Source organism: Patagioenas fasciata, chromosome 15, assembly GCF_037038585.1.
Source record: "Patagioenas fasciata isolate bPatFas1 chromosome 15, bPatFas1.hap1, whole genome shotgun sequence".
Taxonomy (NCBI): Eukaryota; Metazoa; Chordata; class Aves; order Columbiformes; family Columbidae; genus Patagioenas; species Patagioenas fasciata.
Genome location: NC_092534.1, coordinates 708,929 through 732,656, shown reverse-complemented (window position 1 = coordinate 732,656; position 23,728 = coordinate 708,929). Strand labels below are relative to the sequence as shown.

The 23,728-nt window shown below is 41.8% G+C and overlaps 1 protein-coding gene across 4 annotated transcripts in view; it reads left to right on the top strand.

Moving 5' to 3' along the window:
- Positions 1 to 23,451, top strand: part of CPPED1 (calcineurin like phosphoesterase domain containing 1) — a 52,052-nt gene extending 28,601 nt beyond the window's left edge. For all 4 annotated transcript variants that reach the window (XM_065850340.2, XM_071815194.1, XM_071815195.1 and 1 more), the window contains 2 exons: positions 6,493 to 6,915; positions 22,310 to 23,451. In XM_065850340.2, the coding sequence (XP_065706412.1) occupies positions 6,493 to 6,915; positions 22,310 to 22,542 (656 nt within the window). In that variant the 3' untranslated portion in view covers positions 22,543 to 23,451. The remainder of the gene's footprint in view (positions 1 to 6,492; positions 6,916 to 22,309) is intronic.
- Positions 23,452 to 23,728: the final 277 nt, after the last annotated feature.

Sequence of the window (23,728 nt, the reverse complement as noted above, 5' to 3'; positions counted from 1 at the left end):
GTGTGAAGTTTAATTTGCTCTAATGAACCCGAGTGGGGAAACCTGCGATGTTTCCATGCACGTGTGACAATGCATTGCAGTCTTGGATTGCAAAGAAACCACGGGGCCCTCAGAAGCAAATATTTAATATTCAGCACACAGATACTTATTTTTCCTTTAGACCATAATCTCTAGTCCAGTCCAGAGCTGAACTAAGGAATCCTGTTGACAATAACTCTCTCTATATGAAAATCTTTGAGATGTAATTAATTAGACAATTGTCTCAAATCCTATACTTTTATGATACAAGTATCAGTACAAGTATTAGATTCAGTACTAGTACTGAAAATGTAGTACTACATTTTATATATATGGAAGCCTAGTTAGATTTTTCTCCATGTTGTAGTAAAAACTTAATCTCTTAAAGTCAAATTGTAATTTCTTTTCTTGCTTTTTAACAACCCAGAAAGTTTTAGTTTAGCGTATCATATTCTCAGCTTTAGCACTTCAACTTCTGTGTGTGAAATTGAAAATGTATACAATGGAGCGCACATCTAGAGGGAGCTGGTAATGCGGCACCTTGTGCAGTAAAGATATCTGTGGTCAAATCTTTGTTGCCTCCTTTGCTCTCTTGGAGTTGGACCTGCTGTTTGTCAAGAGGAACCTGCACGATGCCAGTGCTCTGGGTTTTGCAGGTCTGGTTGGACGAGGTGACTGGAAGTGTCTGTCTGGTTTAGAAATGTTTGCTTTTCAAAAGGCACATCTGCAGGCCTTTCCGTCCTTCTCAACTGTATTTTCTTCTTCTCCCCTGGAAGCTGGTGGCAGGAGATGTAGCCCACGTCATTTTCACTCAATTAATCAAGCAGACCCAAATCTTTTCCAAGCTGCCAACTCCCCATGGCCAGTGGAGGGTGACGTGGTTTCCCTGGGCAGGGCTGGGCGGGGTGACCGCGTTGCGGAGCCGTTGGGGCCGTGAGCTCTGCTCTGAGCACAGGACACAGGCACCGCTGGCCCAGACCCTTCGTGGTTTGTCTGAGCCGCTGACCCTGGCCGATGTTCACTGTCTGTGCTGTCCTCGTTCTGATAGCAAAGGTGGCTTGGTCAGGAGAGGCGATGCCTTGGGCACCAGGAAAAGTACATCTCTTTTTAAACAATTGTACCCACTTACTTGAATATTGCTCAGTTTAACAGGACAATTTCATCAGACTTAAGGGACTAGTGTTTCAAAGTCATGCTGTAAGTACTTAATATGGAACTGTAAATACGATGGAGGCTTCCAAAAGCTGTAACGTTCTCATAGCAGTTGTTTGAAGAAGGCACGAAACACTGAAATCTTGCTCTGTCTCTGAAAAACGAACAGTTATTGGAAACAAGACTTTCGTACCTTCAGCTTCTTTTTATTAATCTTGTTGTTGTTACTCCTGCAATATTGTGGTCTGTTTTCCTGGCTGTGGTGATCTGATGAGAGCAGAGCCGGGGCGGCGGTGGCCTGGGCCCGCTGGGACAGCCCGGGCACGCGGGGGGTGAGAGGAGCAGAGTTGTGCTGGAGTGAAGCATAATTCTCATTTTCACAGCAGAGTGAACAGTAAGTGACACACACCAGGCTGGTCAGTGGGCACCCGTGCAGCCGACACTCAGAACAACGTTGGGGTTTGCTGTCCTGACTCTGGGAGCAGCTGAGCCCAAACAGACAGCCCTGTTCGCTTTGGGGGTTTTGTCATTGCTTTAATGTAATAATTCTTAATTATTAGCTAAAGCTGGAGTTAAATTTTCTTCTTGTTTCAGTGCCCAGAGTTCTAAATTTAATTTGTGTTTCCATGCAGGAAGATTCTTCAGTGTGGTCACTTTCTGCATCTCAGATGATCACTTGTTTCTAATGCACCGAAGGAATCCCTTACAGCTGTAGTACAAACGAGTATTTCAGTTCCCGCTTTGCAGTGGAACTGAAGACCTGAGGTTCTCCGTCAAGTTAGACTGAGCAGGCAGTTTGTCCAGTAGTGAATACAGTCATAGTTACACTATTTTAAACTGTGTAATAATTTTTTTGCACATCGTAAAATTGTTTTGAGGCTGTTTGGACGTTAGAAATATATATGCCGAAACAAGAAAGAGGAGACAGGTTACTACAGCGCAGACTGACAGAAAGACCTGTTTGAGAGCATGACCACACCGGGTTTATGAACACTGATCAGCTCACTTGTGCATGCGGTTGTTTGGAATGACGCCGGGTGTTGCGTGACTTCGTTATGGCAGGTGCTGCAGGGCAGACTTTAAAACCAGAACCAAGGAAGAGCCCAGCCTAACAGGAGTTAGCGAGACTGGGCTGGGTGGCCTGACAGATCTTTTCAGTCATGGAAAGAAAAGAAAGAAAAGGGACGCGGGGGGAACCCCACAAACACAAAAACCAAACACAACCCCCAACATCTCAGGAACAGGAAAGAGCACAAAATAATTAGACTCTTTAATTAAAGCAACTGCAACGCACTGTAAGGCATTACACCAATCTGCCTTTTATTTATAACAGTCATCATTGCTGCTTGTCTTTCGAAGTCAGAGTAATTCTCCTAATACCATAATAAATTACAGAAGGAATGCGCCCAATTTTTTATAAATTCCATTTTCATTTGTGGTGTTTTGACATTTTTCGTTTTGCTTTTATCAGATTTAGTTACTATTTCTATGTGATATTTTGTATAGCATTACAATCTACAATTCAGCTCCTACCTGTTCTTTGATAATCAGTCTCTTGGGTTAATTGCCAGGCAGATTCCAGTTGTTGTATCAGGGCTTTTCAGGAGCATCGATCACATAATAGCTCATATTTAAATAATTTTCTTTTTAACTTTCTTCTTTTTCAAACTGAAAATTTGTGATTTCCTTCAAAAATTGTGTTTGCAACTCCGTTTAAGTTTGGGACACTTTTAAGATACATTGAAATACTGAGACTGAGTGATTTAGAAATGCAGAAAATGATTTGTGCTCCATTTTGCCGTGTTGTTAAGTTGCAGCCTCACCCTGAACGCGCCTGAGCTGGTCCTGAGCTGGTCCTGGGCAGAACTGCAGAATCAGAGCCGGGGCTTGGAAGGGGCCTCTGGAGATCCTCCAGTCCAGGCCTTGCTGAAATGCTCAAATGCAGCAGCATCAGTGAAAGACGGAGGGACTGACCTCTGATGGGCCTTTCCGGTGTGAATTTCTGACCAATAGCTGTGATGGCTGAAAGCCCTTGGATTGCCTGGGACACCACCTGGAGCCATTGTAACCCCCCCCCCTACCAGCAGGAGAACAGTGGGTGCTATTGTTAATTGATTGCTGATCTTTCATTTGCAATACCTGGAGGAAATGTTCCAGTGCTGGTGGAGGTCACTGTAGGCCAAGAATTGCCTCAGATGCAAAAACTGCCACTGGCAATTGCAGAGATAGGGTTTGGGGGTAAACAGTGCTGCAAGTTGTTGTTATAGCTGGTGCATTGAAAAGCCAAACCCAACACCTCGCTCTGTTCTGTGGAATCCCAGAGTAAACTGCAACTGTGGATTAGTAGCAAAAGGATTATATCTTTGGCAGAATAATTGTGAATTCTACTTCTGCTGACTGAAGTCAGCTTCAGCAAAAATGCTTTGAAAGTACTTTCTTTAAATGTGCTCTTCGGTGCCCGAAGGCCGGTTGTGTGAGCTGCTTCAGGCGGTGCAGGGAGGAACACCGGGAGTGTTCAGGCACACAGCAACGCAACAGGCGGCAGAGACGCGGCCATCGCAGCCTTGTGCTCCGCTGACCACTCAGCTCTCAGAGGCTGCACAGCGTGGTGGGCACTTGCACCAACGCTCCTCTCTTTCCCGCTCTTCGTAAAAACCAAACTGCCCTTGATCGGCTGTTAATTTGTGAAGCCGTTTATCTCAAGGCAAGACTGCATTTACAGAATGTAACATAAAGACAGAATATTGTACCTTGGGATTTAAAACAGTCGCTGCGCATGGTGCCAGGATAAACAGAATAGAAATTAATTTCCACTACATCTACCCTGACACTTCCCAAATGATTTTTTTACATTGCCTCTTGGCATTATATTCTTTTCCTATTCACCTACAAGAAACCTCTATCCAAGCTAAAGAAACACATGTCATCAAATAAAAGTGTCCTTTGTAATAATTTGAGTAATTAAATATTACAGCTAGCTCTCTGCCTGGTAGAGATTAAAGGGGATTGTTTGCTATGCTATTGCAGCGGCCACTGCAGTTTTCTAGTGGCCTCCGGCTTTTCTCTATCATTTTATCTCCTTAGTCTCTTTTATCTGCTCCTTACCAGAGGGGGTGTCTGGGGCACTGCAGGGCCGGGGGTGCTGCTGGGGCACACAGAGATTAATCTGCCTATTCCCACTTTATTTTCGTGGATTTCTCTACTTTGGAAGGTGTTTTGACCTTCTACCGAGAAAAGGTCAAGCCAAGATACAATTGTCCTAAAATAATCTTTACTTAGTATGATATCCTAGACTCTTTGGGCAGAGGCCTTGTTTTCCATTTTGAGCAATCTGTTTTCTGCAATGAAACACTGAATATGTCTCTCGGTTGCTATAGAAATAATATTGCATTAAATGAGGGAACCAGTGCCCTGCTGTCAACAAATCTAATCGAAGTGTTAGTCTCTGGAGCTTGAATTTCACCACTGGGAAGAGGAATACATAATTCTACACATTATTCCTGTAACTTATGCAGAAATGCCTTTATGCTCAGAAAGTGTTAGCTGGATTTCCCACGGTGGGGGCACGGAGATCAGCACGGTGGGACGTGTTCATCTCAGCAGAGCCTTCCCCTCGGCGTTTCCCGGCCCCTTTTTTATGCTATAGCCTGAATGCCCAGTTCTCCCTGCAGGAAGGCGGCAGTGGCAGGAGAAGCAGCGTTCTCAGCTTCCCTACCTGTGGACAACAAACTGTGCCAGGTTTCTTTCTTTTAACTTTTTTTAAACCCAGCTGCTCCCAGTAACAGGAGATGCCATTTGCCCTGGTTTTCCTAGCATTAATGGGGATATTTTCTGTCACCGGCCAGGCTGACCCGGCGGCAGCCCCGTACACCAGCGTACCCAGGGCCATCTCTCCACGACAATAACCGGCTACCCTGGCCAGCCGAAAACAGGGAGTTTGACCTTCTGTGCCACACGGCAACTCCTGCAACCGTACATGTAGACGTGATTTAGACATGGTATTAGACATAGTATTCATGGTTTTCTCCCAGGGTTTTTCTAAAGCTGCGGAATTCTAGTGGCAGTGATAACGTTCTACTTAAGCCTGGAACTATAGGGTGTGGAAAAGGAATTGAAATCCTCACTAATCATCGTTACTAAGAGTCAGTGTTTGTCAACATATCCATCGTAAGTATTTCCAAGGAACATGGAGAAAAACAATCTTTTGTCTCATAGTTACATTACAGGAGCCATTCTAAAACATTCCTATGTATAATATATATGTGTAGTTACAAAAATAGAACCCTATTTAAAAATACATTATTGATTTGCAGAGACCTCTGGTATGGCAGTGAATGTTATAAATCTGACTTTAGAGTTCTTGTAAAAATCCTGTTACAACTTCTTGGTTCAAAAATGCAGTCGTTATTTGTAAAATGGACCCATGTTAGATAGATGTTATGTATTGTAGGACAAAATACAACTTGAAAATGTTCTATTTAATTCACGAATAAGAAACATATTAACGGCCTCTGATTAAAGATTACTGTTCAGAGAACTTTAACAAAATCTCTATGATCATTACAATAAAACAACTGCTTTTGGAAAAAAATCCTTTCTTTTTTTTTGTTCAGTGATTGTAAATTGATCCATCAGCCAGGTCAGCCTTCCAGCCAGGGGCGAATTCCTGACCGCCAGCAGAGAAACTGGCTGGCCACGCATCTCAATATCAAACCAGAAATGCGGGGAAAAACTAGCAAAGTTCACAATTACCCTTCTTTGCAATTAATGCCATGCTCGTTAGTAAAACAGGCTGATCATATAAACAAGCTGCCACAAGACAATAACTGTCTATTTGCTGTTAAAGTAGTTCTTGTAATGAAAGAACCACCACCACCAAACTTAATTCCTTTGCACAGCCATAAAACAGAACCCAGCAGCTGACGGGGTTTTCACCCGTGTGAGGCTGTTACACCATCCCAGTTTGCTGTGTTGTTTCGCCAGATCCTCAGTCTATAGACGAAAAGAATCAGGCTGTTTGTTAAATTTTTTGGTGCAGAGCGCTGTCCCTTCTGTCACCCACCACTGTGTCTTGTTTCTGACCCAGAGCCCGGCACAAGGAAATGAGTGAAAATGGCCAATTACTTGATAAGGGAGGGAAAGGGCTGAGTGGACACACAGTATTGAAGCGGAGATGTATTCTAGATCCCTGCCTATTATTCTGATCACATCTAATGACGAGTATTTTCTTATTGTGCATATTTCCATAACCAAAAGCTAGCAATGGGGGGTAAGAAAAGTTCGCATGAACACTGAAATGATTTTGTTTCTTTGTTTCTATAGGAACTCAATGGAAAAAGGACCAAGAGCGAGATTTAAAGAATGTTCTTAAGCACACTGACCAGGAGATCCCGCTGGTATTTGTCAGTGGAAACCACGATATCGGCAACACTCCAACCCGAGAAACCATCGAGAATTACTGCAGGACCTGGGGAGATGATTACTTCAGCTTTTGGGTGGGAGGCGTTTGCTTTCTCGTGCTGAATTCTCAGTTATACTTCGATTCTTCCAAATGCCCCGAGTTAAAGCAAGCCCAGGATTTGTGGCTCGAGGAGCAGCTGGCTGCGGCTGAAAAACACGGATGCAAGCACATTATGGTATTCCAGCACATCCCTCTGTTTCTGAGAAAACCTGATGAGGACCATGATTATTTCAACTTGGAAAAATCAGTTCGTCAAGAGATAATGGAAAAGTTTCATAAAGCAGGTATTTTCTCATATTTTCCTACTTTTGAATTTTTGTTTCAGATTGCTAATGGCTATGCTGCCAGACGAGATACATTCAATTTTAATGGTACTGTTTTCAAGGAATTTCAGATACTGCTTATAAGTATCATTCTTCTCAGTAGGTCAAAATCATCAACTATATCTAATGACTTGTAAAACATACCAAACAAAGTGTAAAACTTTGAGTGAAAAGTAGAAAACTAAAAGTGAAAAATTCTTTAAAATAAATGTGAAGGATTCCATTTTGCAAGTACTGACAGATGCAAAAGAACCTGAGCTTTTCCTGCCTAAGGAGTGGAAGATCAGGTATTGCCATAGGAGAAAAAGACAGTATTTATTTTTTACATAAAACATGGAAACAAAATTCAGAATTACCTTGGAGGTTGTTTTCTCCCACACTGAGCCAATTTTAAACCAAGAGTGTAATGTACTCCAGATTTATTCAGTGTTAAAAAGTCTTGCTCTGCTAAGATAATCCTTTGCATATCCTTTTATTATTAATGGCCGTTTCTGGAACGAAGAGCAGGGGGAATGTGCATTAAACAAGTGTATTGTACCCACTCCTGTAGCTCGGTGTGATGAAACTTGAACGCCGTGGCGCTGGGGGCAGGACGCAGCTCCTCGCTGTGCTGCTCCCCGCGTTCCCTGGGATTTGCCTGCAGGTTCCTGGGGTGGGCTCGTCCCCCCGAGCCTCCCGCCACCACACACGCTCTGGCATTTCCTCTGGATCTGTAAGAAATTTGGATGACTGAACAATGCAAACTGGTGATGATCTGGTTCCTAATTGTTAAGCCTGGGCTCATCCAAAAGCAGCCTCATTTCCAAGCTCTGAATCTCCTACTGTTTCCAGTCAGTGGGGCCAAAATTCACAGCAGTCTGAGGGCTCTCCAGGGGATGACATATTTGCAGAGTCAAGATTTACAAGTTCGTTTTTTTTTTCCTTCCCGGTAAGGAGAGAATTCCTCAAAATACCATTTCAAATGTTTGTGGTAGTGTTAACAGAGCGGCAGGCGTTGCTGTGGAAAGCTGGGCGGCTCGGTGACTGGCACAACCGGTCCTGGCTCCCTGGAGAGCGGGAGCCTGTGCTGGATCCAGGACAGGAGCGGTGGTGTGGAAACCAGAGCCGTTCTGTGCTGGCGTTCTCTGTCATCCGGCTGCCTTACTAACATTTGGTAACACTGTACTGGGAACACAATTAATCAAGAGGTAAAAGAAATGATGCAAAATGTTATCAGTGTAACATTTATCATTGTTACATGATCACATTTCTTAAAGGGCTATTTCCAACTGATTCTACTCTTGTGTATCCAGAGGCTTAACCAGAAGTTGCGTGGGCTTCAAATGATGGGAACAGAAGAGAGAATGGGAAGCCAGCAGCCCAAGACAACTCTACAGAAGAAAATCCCAAACTCTTTTCTGTGCCAATGCCGCACCTGTACCTTCTCTCCTGCATTTCTGTGTGTCCCGCATTCCCATCCCTAAAATCTTCCCAATATAACATGTGTTTGGTTCCTTCATGAATACGTTCAAACAGTCATCTTTTGCTTGCTATTTTATACAATAACTGAGTCAGTAGGTAATATTCACAATCCAATAATCAGACATTTTGCTAACTAAGTGAACACAGAGAGCAAGCAGTTCAGTGTAACTCTGACCGCTGAGAAAGATGAGCTGAATCAAAAGTTGGCTCTGAGTTTCCTTAGTAACGGGTGCGCTCCATTTCCATTTGATTATTCATGGCAGAACGGTCTTTGTGAGACCACAGAATGTGATGGGTGGATTGCAACCAGGTGCTGATCAGGGCAGGATGGCGCACGGATTTGCAACCACACTGGTTATTTGCTGCCAATGAATAATCGATTTCAGCAGATCATCAGACATGAAAGTGGTTTTCCCCCAGTTCACTTCATACATTCGAGGAGGATTAAGACACAGAATATTTGCTTTGCATTTGTCGGGGGTTTTTTTAATTGTGACTTGCAGTTTGAAGCCAGCCCCTTATATATATAACTATTTACTCTGACAAAGAAAGTGAGTCTGCCCTTTAAATGACTCTGCTGTTCCTCTCCCCTGACCTGTCCCCCGTCCTTCCTCATTCTGCTCCCTCACGCTCCACCTCTGCACTTGAATTCTGTGTTTCCAACCCTCACAAGGTTTGTTGTGTAATTATGAAAAATTTCACTCAACGTGCGTGTTTTAGGAGTTGCTGTGTTTGGCAATGTGGCTGCAACTCTACAGGCACCACACTGCAGTCATTGATAACCCTGGAGCAGACCATGAGCTGTCCCAGTTTTCACGTTTATCCTTTTTCTAAGTGCCAAATACAGATCTGCCATGAGAGGGTGGACAATCCAGTAATTCAGATCTTTCCATGAACAAAGTTCATATGGGTGAGTGCAGGAAATCAGATACTTCAAGTATGGTGATGTTGCACAGGTGCTTTAAAGTGAGGCATGCAACCTCAGAAAATTATTATTTTAAATTCAGAGCCCAGATATTCTGTAGTTATCCTCTTCTAATCACATGTTACATAGTGTTTTGGGTTTAACTTTACGCTCATTACAAGCAGAGATAAAAGACGAGCTGTAGAGGCTACATCTGGTACGAAATACTGAATTCTATTTCTCACATTAGAAGTGTCCTTAACAGTTGGGCTAATTAAAGATAAAATCGTGTCCTTACGATAAATATTTATAAATCGGAAATCTGGCACTTGTAAATATGTATTACTACTATGCAAAGTTAAGCCATACTTGTAAGCTGCATGGCTAAGAAATCCTCCTGGCCCATTTTTAATTCAAATGCATTATAACAAGTATTGTCCTTGAAAAAGTGATTTTTGTGCCAGTGGAGATGAGGTGAGAACGTCATTTCCGTTTTCAGCGGAGGCGTATGTGAGGAACACGCCGGTGCAGGCTCGGCCCCCCGGCTCCGTGTTCCAGCCCAGCGCTGTGTGCGGCCAGCGGGGCCGCACTGTGCTGGAGCCACGCGGTTCTGGCTATAGAGCTGGATAGTGCTGAGAGAAACAGGTTCACTTATAGCTCAGTGGGGAAAAGACATCACCTGGGTAGTGGTCCAGCCAAAGATCTGCTCTGCATGTCGTGTGTCTTCAATAAACTTAAGGCATAAATTCGTTTTTAAATGAAGCAGTTTCTGTACTAGCAGACATACTTTTGCTTACATATGTCATTCCAGTATAATTTTCTTAGGGGTTTTTTTTAGATTTTTTTTCCTTATCTCTTGAAAAGTGTGGCTATTTTTCAGCTGTGGACAATCTTTTAAAGACTTTTGTCCTGAAAAACATCATTGACACACTGAAATTTCTTACATTACTTAACACAATATAGTAATAAATGTTTCTTAGTGGCCCTAACGAACTCCAGCATTTAAGCAAATGTCTGAAATTGTTTAAGGGCTCTGTTGAATAAAGCCTAAATTATTGTCTGCTTTTTCACCAACAAATTTGAGACGTTTTTGGTTCAGAGCGCGATGAACAGTGAAGGTGCTCTGTCTGGGTGAGCTACAAGATACAGAGAGAAATCCCTGCAGTCTCCAGCTTTTCTTAATTAAAAATTTTGAAGTTCATCTAAATGTTTTCAAAGCAAGTTTTCAGATACGGTTAAAAATACTCAATTTGTACATAGGAGGAAAAATAACCTGACGTTACTGTAAATAGTGTATTTTTTCATTCTATTTGTGATGGTAGGTGCTGTAACTTGTACTACTTTACTCATCAGAAGAGCGTGATCCCCGTTCTCCCGAGAGCCATTCCCACGGGACAGCCCTATTCTATTAAAGGGCGAAGCAGCTCTTCTGCACGTCCACAGCTGAGATGTATTTGAGCAGCAAATCAAAGCAGGAGTGCTGAAAGCTGTTCTAAAGTTTACCAGACAACATATGCTATGTTTCATTATTTTCTTGGTTGTGTAATCAAAGCCAACAAGGGAGTAATATTTTCTTCTTACTGCCATTGAGACCTTGATTTTGGCAAAGCCCATACACTCAGTGAGTCATGTCAGTGCTGCCCCTGAGTCGCTTTGTCAGTATTTAAGATAATTTAGATTTAAATACTCCCAACTTCACTTATTTAGATCAACCTCTTGCAGCCTTGAACTGAAGTGCTGGTGGTCCAGGCAGAGTGACCCAATGGGGTATCTCTGCGTCGCTGTGTAGGAGCGGTGCCTGTGAGATCCTTCCCCAGGTGCGATGTGATCTGGCTTGTAGGCACAGACATGGTTTTCAGAAACTCAGCAGCAAGTACAAAATTAATTTGGTTAGTATAGTCTTTAAGGAAAATAAGCAATATTTGTTCTTAGATAAGTTTTTGAAATCTGTTACATCCACTGGGCTGTGGTTTTGGTTGATAAAAACTTGTATTTGCTCCCTAGAGCACACAACAAACCAGGATTGTTTGGGGTCTGTGTCATGTCTGAGAAACCTTCACTTTTAGGTGGAAAAAGTAGCAAACCCAGGAAATAAATTCCACTCAGAGGTCACAAGAGGCATTCAAAAAAATTAACTTGAAGCACCAAGTGACCTACAGAGAGCACCTCTTAACAGCTTATTTAGACCAGCGCTCTAATTAGGTGAGCTGGAATCACCCTCTGGCTGTGCCTGTTGTTTCTCCTCTGATTATACAGGAAAAAACAAGTGGGAGCGAGACCCTTCTCTGTCTGGCTCTGTTCAGTGTTGTCCGATATAAAAAGACTTTGGCCTAGATGTACTTTACAAAGTCCTGTCTTGTCTCCCACTGACGCAGAGCCGCTGGCCACCAGTGCCATCAGGCTCTGCATTCTTTAGGCTACAAAGGAACCTTAAGGAAGACTTTTCCTGCAAGTCTGCAGGATTGTCTTTGCAAACAGCACTATATAGGATGTTTTTATTAAGATGCTTATGGTGTTATGTGCTGTAAATCCTAATTATGCAGTTCTATTTTATTTACTTGTCCAATGAAGCAATTAGGATAATATAAAAATCATTCTATAATGTCATTATATAAGGCTGGCTGAAGAGGTTATGAAATGGAGGGTGTGGATCCCGACACCGGGGGACTGTTTCCTTCTACTGTTGGTGGGATTTGGGGGGTTTTTTGGAGAGCAGGGCGAGAACGGGCGGGCACTGAACAGCCCGGTTAACCGTGCTCTGACTGATGCTCTCACATCATTCTTGGCTGCTCTGACAGCTGCCAGGCAGCTGGGCTGATATGAGCACCCTCAAATTGCAGTGAGATAAAATCAACTCTGTTCCACAGGAGAGATTTTGTTTACAAAGACTACTGAATATTATCATTCACTGTGTAACACTGGAGCCTTGAAAAAATGATGTACGCCACCTGCCCAGGGGAGAGAAAAAGGTACAGTAAAAAATGCCTATGGTTAATGTGTGTTTGTGTCAGGCAGCTGAAAGAACATCATTTTGGAGTGCAAAATTGTTCTGAGAACAGGTATTACAGCTGAACCAACCGCGTTGTTCAGCACTTCAGAAAGCAGCTGTGTGCCACAAGCGACAGGAAGAAGAAAAGCCAGTTTGTGCCTGATACTCCAGGGGAAGTGCTCAGGATCAATTTATCCTTGTGACATAAATGGTTGTGTTTGCCAGAAACATTGCCTTTTAAAGAAAGGATGTGTCTACACACGTAGGGACATGGCTGTACACACATACATCTCTCATAGTGGCCTCTCCGTGTACCGGACTCCTGCTTGGTTTGTTCCCTGCAAGGGCCCTGGTGTGTTGATGACACTCGGGTTCTTCCCTCAGTACAATTTCATTTCTTTGCAGAACTGCTTCTCCACCTATTTGCTTCCATTTACTGCTGATCCTCTCCAGCTCCTGTAGTTTTGGGGACATATACAAGATCAGCTTTTGCTAGTATATGCTCTTTCTTCAGTCCCTGATTGAGTGAGAGGTTTGGCCAGTGAAGCAGTGATTTTTCAATAAGTGTAATTCTATTTTAAACCTAGTTTTACTGTTAAACTTGAACAACTAACATAAAAGCAGAGTAACTAGACCACACTAATTCCTGTAGCCCAGTCTCTTCCTTCCCTACAAGCCAAACCATGGGCAGAGCACAAGCCAGCAAAGTATGGAATAGTATTTCTTCCAAGTATTCTTCCCATCTCAAACAATGTTTCTTCGGGGGACTTACTATATCATTTTCATGTTATCAATATAGTGCAATTTAGCAATTCTTTTCTGGATGTGTTCAGTTGATTTTTGAAAACTCAGCTTTCACGATGGCTGTGGAGGGAGGTTCATGTTTCATATTGTGTGAAGAAATGCCTCCTTTTGTTTGCTTTGAACCTCACCTCCAGACGGTATGGAGAGCCAGAAACCGGGCACTGAAATGCAGTGAACACTGGGTCATGTCTGCAGTTACTGTAAAAAATAGTTCATTAATCAGCATTTAAAAGGTGATAGTGTGGACCATGTGATAAACTTCATTGCTCAGTCAGAACCACTTTTTTTCCCCAAATTCTCTACAGAGTGCATGGGAGGAAAAGCAAGGTCTGTACTGTACCCATTACATATTTATTATGTCATTCATATTGCATTAATGTAGCCTTCTCGTTCTCTTTCAGTCTCATTTGCTTTTGCTGAGAAAAGCATTTATTTAATTGAAGGCTTAGTCTAAATAAAGCATGCACTGATTGCCTGTGCTGATTATTCCAGGCATTCTCTTCCTAATTTGGAAAATCTGCTTGCTTTTCTTTGGTTTATTTTTGTATTGGTAATTTTCTTCCTATATTTTTACATTGGCCATAGTGCTGGGTTGAGCTGTTTGGTTTCCAACCGAGTCTGGGCCAGTTGTGTTTGGACACAGGAAACCTCAAAATGGATTTGTACATCAGCACTGGAGTTGGAAAACAGCTGCTTCAAATCCAGGGGTATCTGGGAGCAAGGCAGAGGAGTGAGTGTCATTACAGAACCTGGCACCAGAAGCCCCATCAATTTAAACTAGTTCAAGTCTGAATTCCAGCCCAGTATCATCCGATTGTGTGAGAAACATTGTTTTCTAGGCGCATGTTTCTTTATGAAATTATTTTTAATATTTCACGATAAATGTGGGTGCATCCTTTTCCATCCCGTTTTAGCATGTTTGGATTTCTGTAATCATTGCAACTAGATTTCCTTTGAGATGGGAACTTAGTCTGTATTTCTTAAATTAGCAAACATCACATTTTTCAAGACGTTAGGAAAACAGAGGTATTTCACAAAATCTTACTGTTGCACTGGAGATTCTTCCCCTCTCTTCATTGCTAACATTGCTATTCTCTTCTGACTTGCTATAGCAAGTTAGGGGGTACTGTCACCTCACATCTCATTAATATTGTCATCTGCAATGTTCCACTACAGTTCTTTTATTCTTACCAGCTGCTGAACTCTGAACTCTGCAGTGTAAGAGCTCAGACCGCCAGGAGCTGGACACTGAGAACCACATGCACAATTCGGTAGAGGAAACCTCAGCAGGAAAAAGCAAGTTCCTCCCTCCCATTGTCACTGCAATTCCACTCTGTGGGGAGACGGCTGATGCTTATGGCAATACTTGAACAGTGTAAGCTTTCTGAATGATCTTCCAAAGAGCACGCTTGATTGTATTTACTTTTTTTTTAACCAAGGTCTTTGAAAGCACATGCTCCTGTGCCTCTGTCACCAGGCTTGGGGCTCCCATTATCCTGAATGTCCCTACCCAGCAGGGGCTTGGGAGAGGGACATGGCCAACCACCCTCACTCCTGCCTTCACAGGGATGGATAGGCCAGCTATTGTATTTCAAATAATATTTATGTGATAAAAGAACACAGAGGAAAAAGAAATACAAAATTTTGAAAGTCCATTACAGTTCAGTAGCATCATGTTATGGAATATACAGGTTGTAATCACTCTTGGGGACATCATCCACAAGACACAGCGAGATGTCTTCGTTCTCTTCCAGTGCAATTATGTCAAAATCACGCTGACCATTTTCCCTGGTGCCGCAGAACTGGTGTTTAGAAGGGTTTGTCTGAGTGATAATTTGTGGGAAGTAGACGCCGCTCTTTTAAAATTCTTTGAGATAACCTTAGCTACTCCTGCCAACAAAGAAACTGCCTTCTGCATGATCTTCACTGTTGTTTCTTTTAATTTTCTCATCTAATTCTTGTCAGAAATGAAGTCAACAACAGCTTGCTAACAGCACTGGGGTAGCTAAACTTTCCTTTCAAAATTCGTTGGGTATCACCAGGTCTGAAAGAGGTGGTAAATATTTCATATAGGACTCAGTCTCTTTCAAAACATTATTCTGCTTTGGGTTGTTTGGGAACTCAGAATTGCTGTAAGATGGTCAGCATTACATACAAGAATTTCTTCTAAATGAGAGCTACTGCACTCTGTGAAGATGCGATGGTTGTACATGTGCAGGTGCTCCTGAGCCTGCTTGGCCTGGTCATCCGTTTTCCAGGAAGCATCCAAAGCAAATCTCAGATCCTTGTTGACATCTGTATGGGAATTACAGAAGATTGGGTGAGGAGGAGAAAGGTAAACACGCTCAAGTGACCCGCAGCTAGGGTATAAAGAAAGCACATACATCACACTCATTGTTTTACTGACCTCGTGTGCTTGCCAAGTAGAACCTCTGTGTGAGATAGCTCCCTCTGCCTGGGAGCTCAGGTGCGGCTACAGAGATCCCCCAGTAGAGAGGTGACTAAAATAAAACTTGCTCTTTGCAATTGCATTTGTGGCCTCTGGCTCTTCTCACGAGGTGCCTGTGCTTGTGTACACAACACCTCTTTCCCTTGTAGGCCACTGAGTCAGTTTAACAGTCCTCATTCCCCATCTCAGGAAGAAGAGCCCTGTGTAGTACAGCGTGCTCTTCTGGTTCACAGAGCTTGAGGAGAGAACCAGGTGAAAAGGGGAAATGCCAGGAAAAATTGTCCCTCTTTCCAGAGGGCGAACTGAGAAAGATGCAAATGAACAAGACCTCACTGAAGCTCCTGCGATAACTGCTCGTTGAGTGAGCTGGCTTTAGAAAGCAGGCACTGCAGAGTGGGTGTGAGTCTTTAAAGGTGTTTTTGAATTTCCTGTTGAGAAATGTCTGCAATAGAAACCATGAGCTAAGTGTTTGTATCATGTTCTTTACTTGGAACCAGGTTAATTTTGCTTGAAACTTTTTAAAAAGCGAGTTATGCTTTGAAGATTGTTTAGGAATGACCACACGGATAGCAGCAAAGGCAGCACGCTAAATCGCAGCAGCTGTTGATGACCCTCCTCAGCACTCCCCTCCTCAGCACTCCCCTCCTCAGCACTCCCCTCCTCAGCACTCCCCTCCTCAGCACTCCCCTCCTGCCTTGCCGAAGCTGCTGTGTAGCCCTACAGCCTAAAGTGACATAATGCAGTGTGTGAGTCAGCCTCAAACCTGTGCAGTTATTAACTCGTTTAACGGTCAAGCTAATGAAGAGTCTAAGGCTCATCAACATGTGTAAGGATTGCATCTCTTTGGAGGACTCTTGAACAGTCCATGTTTTGGTTGGTTGTGATGTCATGATTTATTTATGCTATAAAGGCATCTTTGGGCTCTTGGACCATTGTGGGTATGTATTTCATTCTTTAGTAGGAATGCATTATTCCACAGGGGAAAAGAGTTACGATCACATCTTTGGAAACAGTAAATCTTGGTTTTGTTCAGATTCAGCTTTGTCGGAACAGAACTAAAAAGGACTTTTTTGTGCTTGATCAGAAAATGATGGTAAATTGCTTGCTGGCAGGAGAACATCTTTGGTTTACTAAAATCAGAATAAAATCCTGTATTTAAACCCTTTTTTACAAAGATTTTTTTTTCAGATTGATTGATTCTGCAAACTCCTGTTTGGTGAGCAGGCAGGAAGCTTGTTGGTTTGAGCTGCTTTCATGATCCAAGTCCAGTTTTAGAACAGACAGAGCAAGACCTGGTGTCAGTACTGGATGGAGCCATCTCAGTCTCTGGCTTCCAGTCCCACTCTGATCACAAATGGATTTTTTTTTTTCTTTTTTGTTATAGTAACTATCTGCAGAGTTTTTTACTTTATTCTGATTTTAATCCCTTTTTTTCTTTTAATGAATAATCCATTAGGTATGAACAGTGTCTTGCAGTAATGGATCCTGCTCTTTTTTGGTTAATGGATACTGTGAAACCTCCAGTCACATTTAAATTCAAATGACTGTGGATTTCATAAAAAATGAAATAACGAATGCTTGTGAAGGTGCCATCCTTTGGACGTTTATTGACATGGTAGTTTTTTTAGCGTTTCATACAGCTTTTCTGTCAAAGTGTTTCCCAACTGCTATTTCAGAAACCAGCGATTAAAAACAAATCGCTGTTCTACGTACCTTTTTTGCCATGGGAAAGGACTCTACCTTTATGTGTACAGCTGGATGCATTTAACTGACCTGGGGATGCTGTAAAGTGAGGCCCGCCACAATACTGTTCTTTACTCACAGAGTTTAGGGGACAAAAAACCAAACCACAATACACGGGGTGCGGAAGGGCTGCCAGGAACTTGACAGTATTACTTCAGAAAAACATCTGAAATGAATAAATTAAATTTGAGTGCATACATCTCTAAGATTCTTTTTATGTTTGAGATCAAAAGCAAGAGCAAAGTAAATTGCCTGCTTGTCATCTTAGTATTGTTGCACTGACTGCTTCAGCTTTCCTTCTGCTAACTAACAAAAGTGAGTGGAATACAGTTGAGTGAACAAAAAGTGTATTGCAGAAAAAACAACACCAGTTAGACTTGTGTTCATACACAGCGGTGACCCATTCGTTTCTTTGTTCAAGATGTGACATATTGTAATGCGACACTAACAGGGATTAATACAAGCACTGGAAACAGAGAATACCTGCAAACAGAAAGCCTGAGCAGAGTTTTCCCTGAGAGGTGTGTAAGGCAGATACTGAATTCCAGCAGGGGCTGGTGCTGAGCAGGTAGAGCCGCCCGGTGCGGTGGGGATGTGGTCACACACAGAGGCTGAAAGGGGAATTTGGATCAGCAGTGCCCAGACACACCAGCTTGTTTAGGCAGCACCTGCCTCCCGCTGCCAGCAGGAGATAAAAAGGCTTTCAATCACATCTGCTCTGTCAGGGATCACATTTGCACTGCTAACAAATAACTTTTCAGTTCAGTACCAAAATACCTTTTTGAGCGCAGACAGCGGACATTAAACGTAACTGTGGTGAAGTTGCAGTATTTGCCTAAGAAGAAAAAAGCTGCACAATTTGTGGGCCAAACTTTTTGTCTGCTGTCTCTCTGCTGTCTAGGATGGGTTTCTCAAAAGCTTCCCTTGAATTCTGCAACAAGGGAAGATTTTTGGTTTTCTTACAGCGTGACTAAAGTTCCTTTATTACTTTCACGTCCTCTAATTACACTGAAACTGTATGTCAGGGCTTGTTTTACATATATGATGACACAAAGCTTCTGTTCCACTTTTCATTCCAAAGTGGGGGGAAGATGCTACTTTATATATGCAGAAGCTTCCAGGAAAAAAAGAGAGCACTTACTGCCCTTACTGAAAATGTGTCACATGGGTTTACACCTCACTATGGTTTTATGATTGCAACTTTTTCCCAACTTTTTCATAGACTCAAGTAGTTTTGCTTACCTGCAGAAAAGGTGGAAAATATTGACCAAGATCCAGTCAGGTCCATGCGAGATGTGTGAAATCTAGAACACTGCTGGAGGCTGCGGGTTATTCACTAAGTGCTTGAAGGACAAGAATGTGGGACATACGTGGATCCATTACAGGCAGCTCTAAGGAAAGAACAGAACAGGACGTGACGTTAGACGTAACGAGAGTGAGCTGTGTGGCAGGAGCTGAGAAATGACTGCTTGCTCTCAAAACATCTTTATATTATAAGGACCCAAATAATATCTAGACAGTCCAGAATCTCTGCAAAGGGCCCGCTATGTCACAGGGCTTTTCTGCTCCACCGTCACCTTCTGAGATGTTTGCTGGGTTCCTGCAGCTGAGTCAGAGCAATCTCTCCAAATTATGATGCTGACTTACAAGTGAATACACCAGGTGGATAAGCAAGTTACACTAAACAAAGAGAATTAGTCCTGATAAAATAAAATAGGGTAACAGACACATTGTAGCTGACGATGACCATATGCCTCTACTCACAGTAAAGGTAACTTAATTCTGTTTTCTACATGGAGTCATTTGACTGTTGAAATATGAAAACCTGTGTAGCTTTTACCAGGCACACAGCAGAATAATTTATATTTTGATTTTCAAGCTGCTTAATTTTTAACTATACTTTGAGCCTAGTTTATATATTTTATATCAGTCTTCAAATCACTCACACAAAAACGAAGGATTGATGCAGTCAGCTGTGTAAAGACAGGTTCGCCTACTTCCCTCTGTATGTAATCACTGTGAAAGGTCAAAATCTACTGGGGGAGAAAGGCTGGAAGGTTTTTCTGACTGGAGAACTGAAGATTTCCATGTGAAGTTGTAATGCGTTCCTAATCACTGCTCTCTGCCTTTAAATTGCCTCTATTCTTCCAGAATTTCTGCTGTCTGAAGGCAAAAATCAGTTGTTGCTACCTTTTTTTTTTTTTTAAATGTCATTTACGTTATGTCATCTCCCAAATTACCTGTTCTCTGGCCTATCACTTGAACAGGATGGAGCATGTGTTACCTTCTGTGTTAAGCATGGAATGGCAGGTTGCTGGAATATATGAAAAGTAACAAATGAAGTTTGGTGTTGTCACCACAGTGTCTGTGGCCATGTTATCTTCACAGGCTTGCTCCTCGTTCTGGAATGCTCAAAACATTGCTTGGAAATGTAATGATGAGCAGTGAGTATCTAAGGACAGCAGAGGAACAAGTGCCACTGGGGAGCACCCGGCACTTGTCCCCAGCCGTGCTGAGCTTACTCTGCTGTCCTGCTCCGCAACAGGAACACAGTTACACCTTTGCTTGTTAAATTGTTTTCCAATATAAACATAAATTATGTTCAGCATCTATAGAATAGTGCCAGTGAAATATTTTTGTATTATAGCACAGCAGTTTTTTAGCCAACACAGCAAACTCATGGGAAAGATTGTTTCATGAAGTAGCTGGTTATTCTGATAACCTGCTGGCTATGGAGTTGGAGTTGTCAGGGAATACTTAGTGTGCTTTCTGAGTCACTCACTATTAACTTAATATATTTTCAGATGCTTTATGTAGAAACATCAAAGTGTCATTATGGTTAGGGAACGCAATTTATTGTATTTCAGTAGCAAAATTACATCTAAATCCTTCAGGTGGGTTTGACATTTTTTGAATTGTCATTATTAGTATTGTAAATCAATACCAGACCTAAACACTTTCTGTAACAGAATATAAAATTAAGCACGATGTTTTGCACTTGATGATGAACAACAAAATTCCCAGTATTTTCAGGCATCTGGTCCAGTAATTCTTGTGCTGACATCAGTATAAAATAGCATTAGATGCAGCTTCAGGAAGCTGTAATGGTCTGGAATTAAAGGATCTTAGACTGATCATGCCAAAAACGAATCCCAAAACCTGTTTGTAAAATTAGCTGTTTATACTAACTCCGCATTTTCATTCAAAACAAAATCTGCACCATCTCAAATGAGCAAGACAGCTGATGATCTTTCATTTTTGCTGTCCCAGCGCTGCTGAGCCGTGTCCGCCAGCAGCGCACGAACGGACACCGGCACAACCCGGACAGGACCTGCTGGTTCTCTCCCAGGAACAAACTACACTCTCATCTCTGCTGTTAATGGCTTTACAAACTTTGATGTGAAAGATAAGTACTTAGGATCAAAATTACTTTTTCTTTAGTTTTTTTGACTCATGAGACTAAACAAGGTTTCTTTTGTAGTAATAAACCCCTTTGGTTAAAATGTATAGAACATCAAATGGGAAGGAGAAAATAACCTGTTCGGTGGCATGAATTCAATCTGTGAAGACAGTCAGAAGGGCCATTCAGAGGAGTGAATGCAGCTTCTACTCTGCAAGGCAGAATAAACAAATAGTACAAATTACTGGTTGGGAGGTGAGGATGAGACAATTTAATTTAATTTGAAATTGTTTCAAAACTTGTGCAAAAATCCCATAGATACTGAGGAGCATGGCGAGAACGCAGACCTGGCATATGGATCATCTTCAGAAGTTGGTCAAAATCAGACCACATCTGCAAATTGGATTTTTTGTTCAATGATCATATTCTGAGAGAAGGGGAAGAACAGCTGGATCTCTTTAAACATTTGTCTGGCTGATCAGTTGGACAATGATTCAGCCAAGGATTTCAAAGTACTTTATAAAGCCTTAACCACGAAGTATGTTTGTCCTCTTTACCTGCTGCCGCTCGTCATTTTCTTCTGCTCCTGACCAAGCCTGGATGGTACTTGCATGTGACCTACCCAGAAATTTTCAATGTAGCATATTTTTGGGACAGATCAAATGTACTTCTTTCTTTTCAAGTTTATAATAGGGTGATTTTTTTTTTTTTTACCGCATTACAGTCCAAAATATAAATAGTCTATTTTTTAAAAAAAGAAAGACATGGAGCAGCCATAAGTCATTAAAAATACAGAGGGAATCAGAAGCAGCCTGCTTTGTTTGTACCCCATACTAGGTAAATGTTAATTCATCTTGCAGGTTGTCAACCTTTCCTTTTTTGGCTGCTCTCATCTTCCTTCCCCTCATTATAACTCACAACCTCTTCTGCTTATTAGGTTTCTTTGATGTACCTGGCTCTGCTCCACCTGTGATAACCCCTGATATCTTTGATAAAAAGCAAATAACCTTCTCATTTATGTTTTTTATTTGTCTTGCCTTTCTCTTTTTTTTTAATTTTAAGGTGACTGGCCTTGGGTAAACAGGTTTAAGCTCTCATTAGTGAATTTTCTGCATGTTAACTGACAAACACAGCTCCGCACTCCTTGGCTTTCCACTCATGTTTCGGCAGCATCATTCCTTAGGCAGTTGTCTGTCACTGGACATTTTTTCTAATTTAATCAGGTTCCTCTGGAGTGTTCCTTTTTGTAGCCAAAGGAGGAGCAAGATGACAACCACACTTTTCAGTAAGCCTCAACAAGTCAGAGTGCAGTAACCAGAGCTAGTGGAGCAGAATAAAGGTTTTACTAATTAGTTATTATTTATTACTATTTTACTAATTATTTGTTTAAAGTGCAGGTTCAGGTAAATGGTTTACTTCTAATTTTATGCTTTGTGAACCACTGAAGAATGAAGGTAAACATGACACCTGTAGCTGTACTTGCTCTAGAACTTTCTCTCCAACCCTCAGCATACAACCTCAGCAGTATCTTTGGTTGTGAACTTGTTTTATACATAAACTGCAACTGCTAACTAAATACATACTCTCTTTTTTCCTTCTAAACAGGCATTAAAGCTGTATTTTCTGGACATTACCACAGGAATGCAGGAGGGTCCTACAAAGGACTGGAGATGGTGGTTTCATCAGCAATAGGCTGTCAGCTGGGAGAAGACACACACGGGCTTCGCGTGGTGGTGGTCACGGGTGAGAAGATTGTTCACAGATACTACAGCTTAATGGACCTGAGCAGCCACGGCCTGGAGAAGGAGCTGCAGGATCTGCTTGCTAAGCAAAATTAGGCTACCTCAAATGATGTGATTGGTTTCTTCCATATTAGACAAATAAAAATAGTTTCAGAAAGGCTCCCCAGGCTGGGATGGAGATTTCTGATTGAGCACCATGCCCCAGAACACCTCCCAGCTTATTATCCTAAAACACAAGAAAGTTGTTTCTCCTTTTAGAAATGAGACCTATGAGGAATATGGAAGAATAGCAGAACTAATATGGTAAGAACTGTTCTGAGAATTTTTATTTTGGTCCTAGGTAAGACTTAGAGAGAAAGTGTATCAAAGAGTGAGAGCCGGAGCTTTGAGATAACCCTCTAACACAAGCCTGGTTTACTTTTAGATTTGAGAAGGCATGTTAAAATCAATATATTTTGTGATTTCTGTTACACTCTGTGTAACAGAAATGTGGCATTTTTTTACTCTATAAAAAAATCTCAAAAACTCTGCAATCACCAGACTCCCACTGATTTAGCAACCTTGGGATCGGCTGTTGTTGCCTGGAGGTCATATTTTCTCCCATTTCCCATACTTTTATTTTCTTAGCTCTTCAGAGCCAGCAGCAAGAGGACAGCAGTCACAGCCTGGATTTCTGTTATATCCTACTTTTAGATAATGAAAAGTCTATAAATGAAGCTAATACAGATGCCACTGACAGAAACTTCCTTTTGAAATTTAACTACCATTCAATTAGCATATGTTTCTGCTATAGCTTCAGAAGTTCGAATAATTGCTTGGGGAGAATATTCTGTCCAGAATACTGCTATGAGAAGTCACTTCACTTCATTGATTACTAGACAATGGGAGAGCTTTGATTTCCAAATGCAATTTAAGCGTGCCTTACTGTAATAATAATTGAAAACCCTAAAAAGTGTATTTTCTTCACTGGAGTAAGTCTTTAAAAATAAATTATATAAAAATAAATTTGTGTGCTGCAATCCACCTTTTTTATTTTAGCAAGTATATCTGATTTGTTCATTGTTAAATACAAAACCAAGTCTTTGTGTAATTAACACATACCTGGTTTTATGTTTTAAGGATTTAGTTGAACATGTTATAATCCATGCCACAGGTTACATGGAAACAGAGATAGCGCAGCTTCAGCACCTGAAGAGGGAAGAATACAAACAGTACTGGCTGAAAAAGTGATGCATTCTATATGTTTTTATGTACACTCACATACAACATCGTTCCCTAGAGG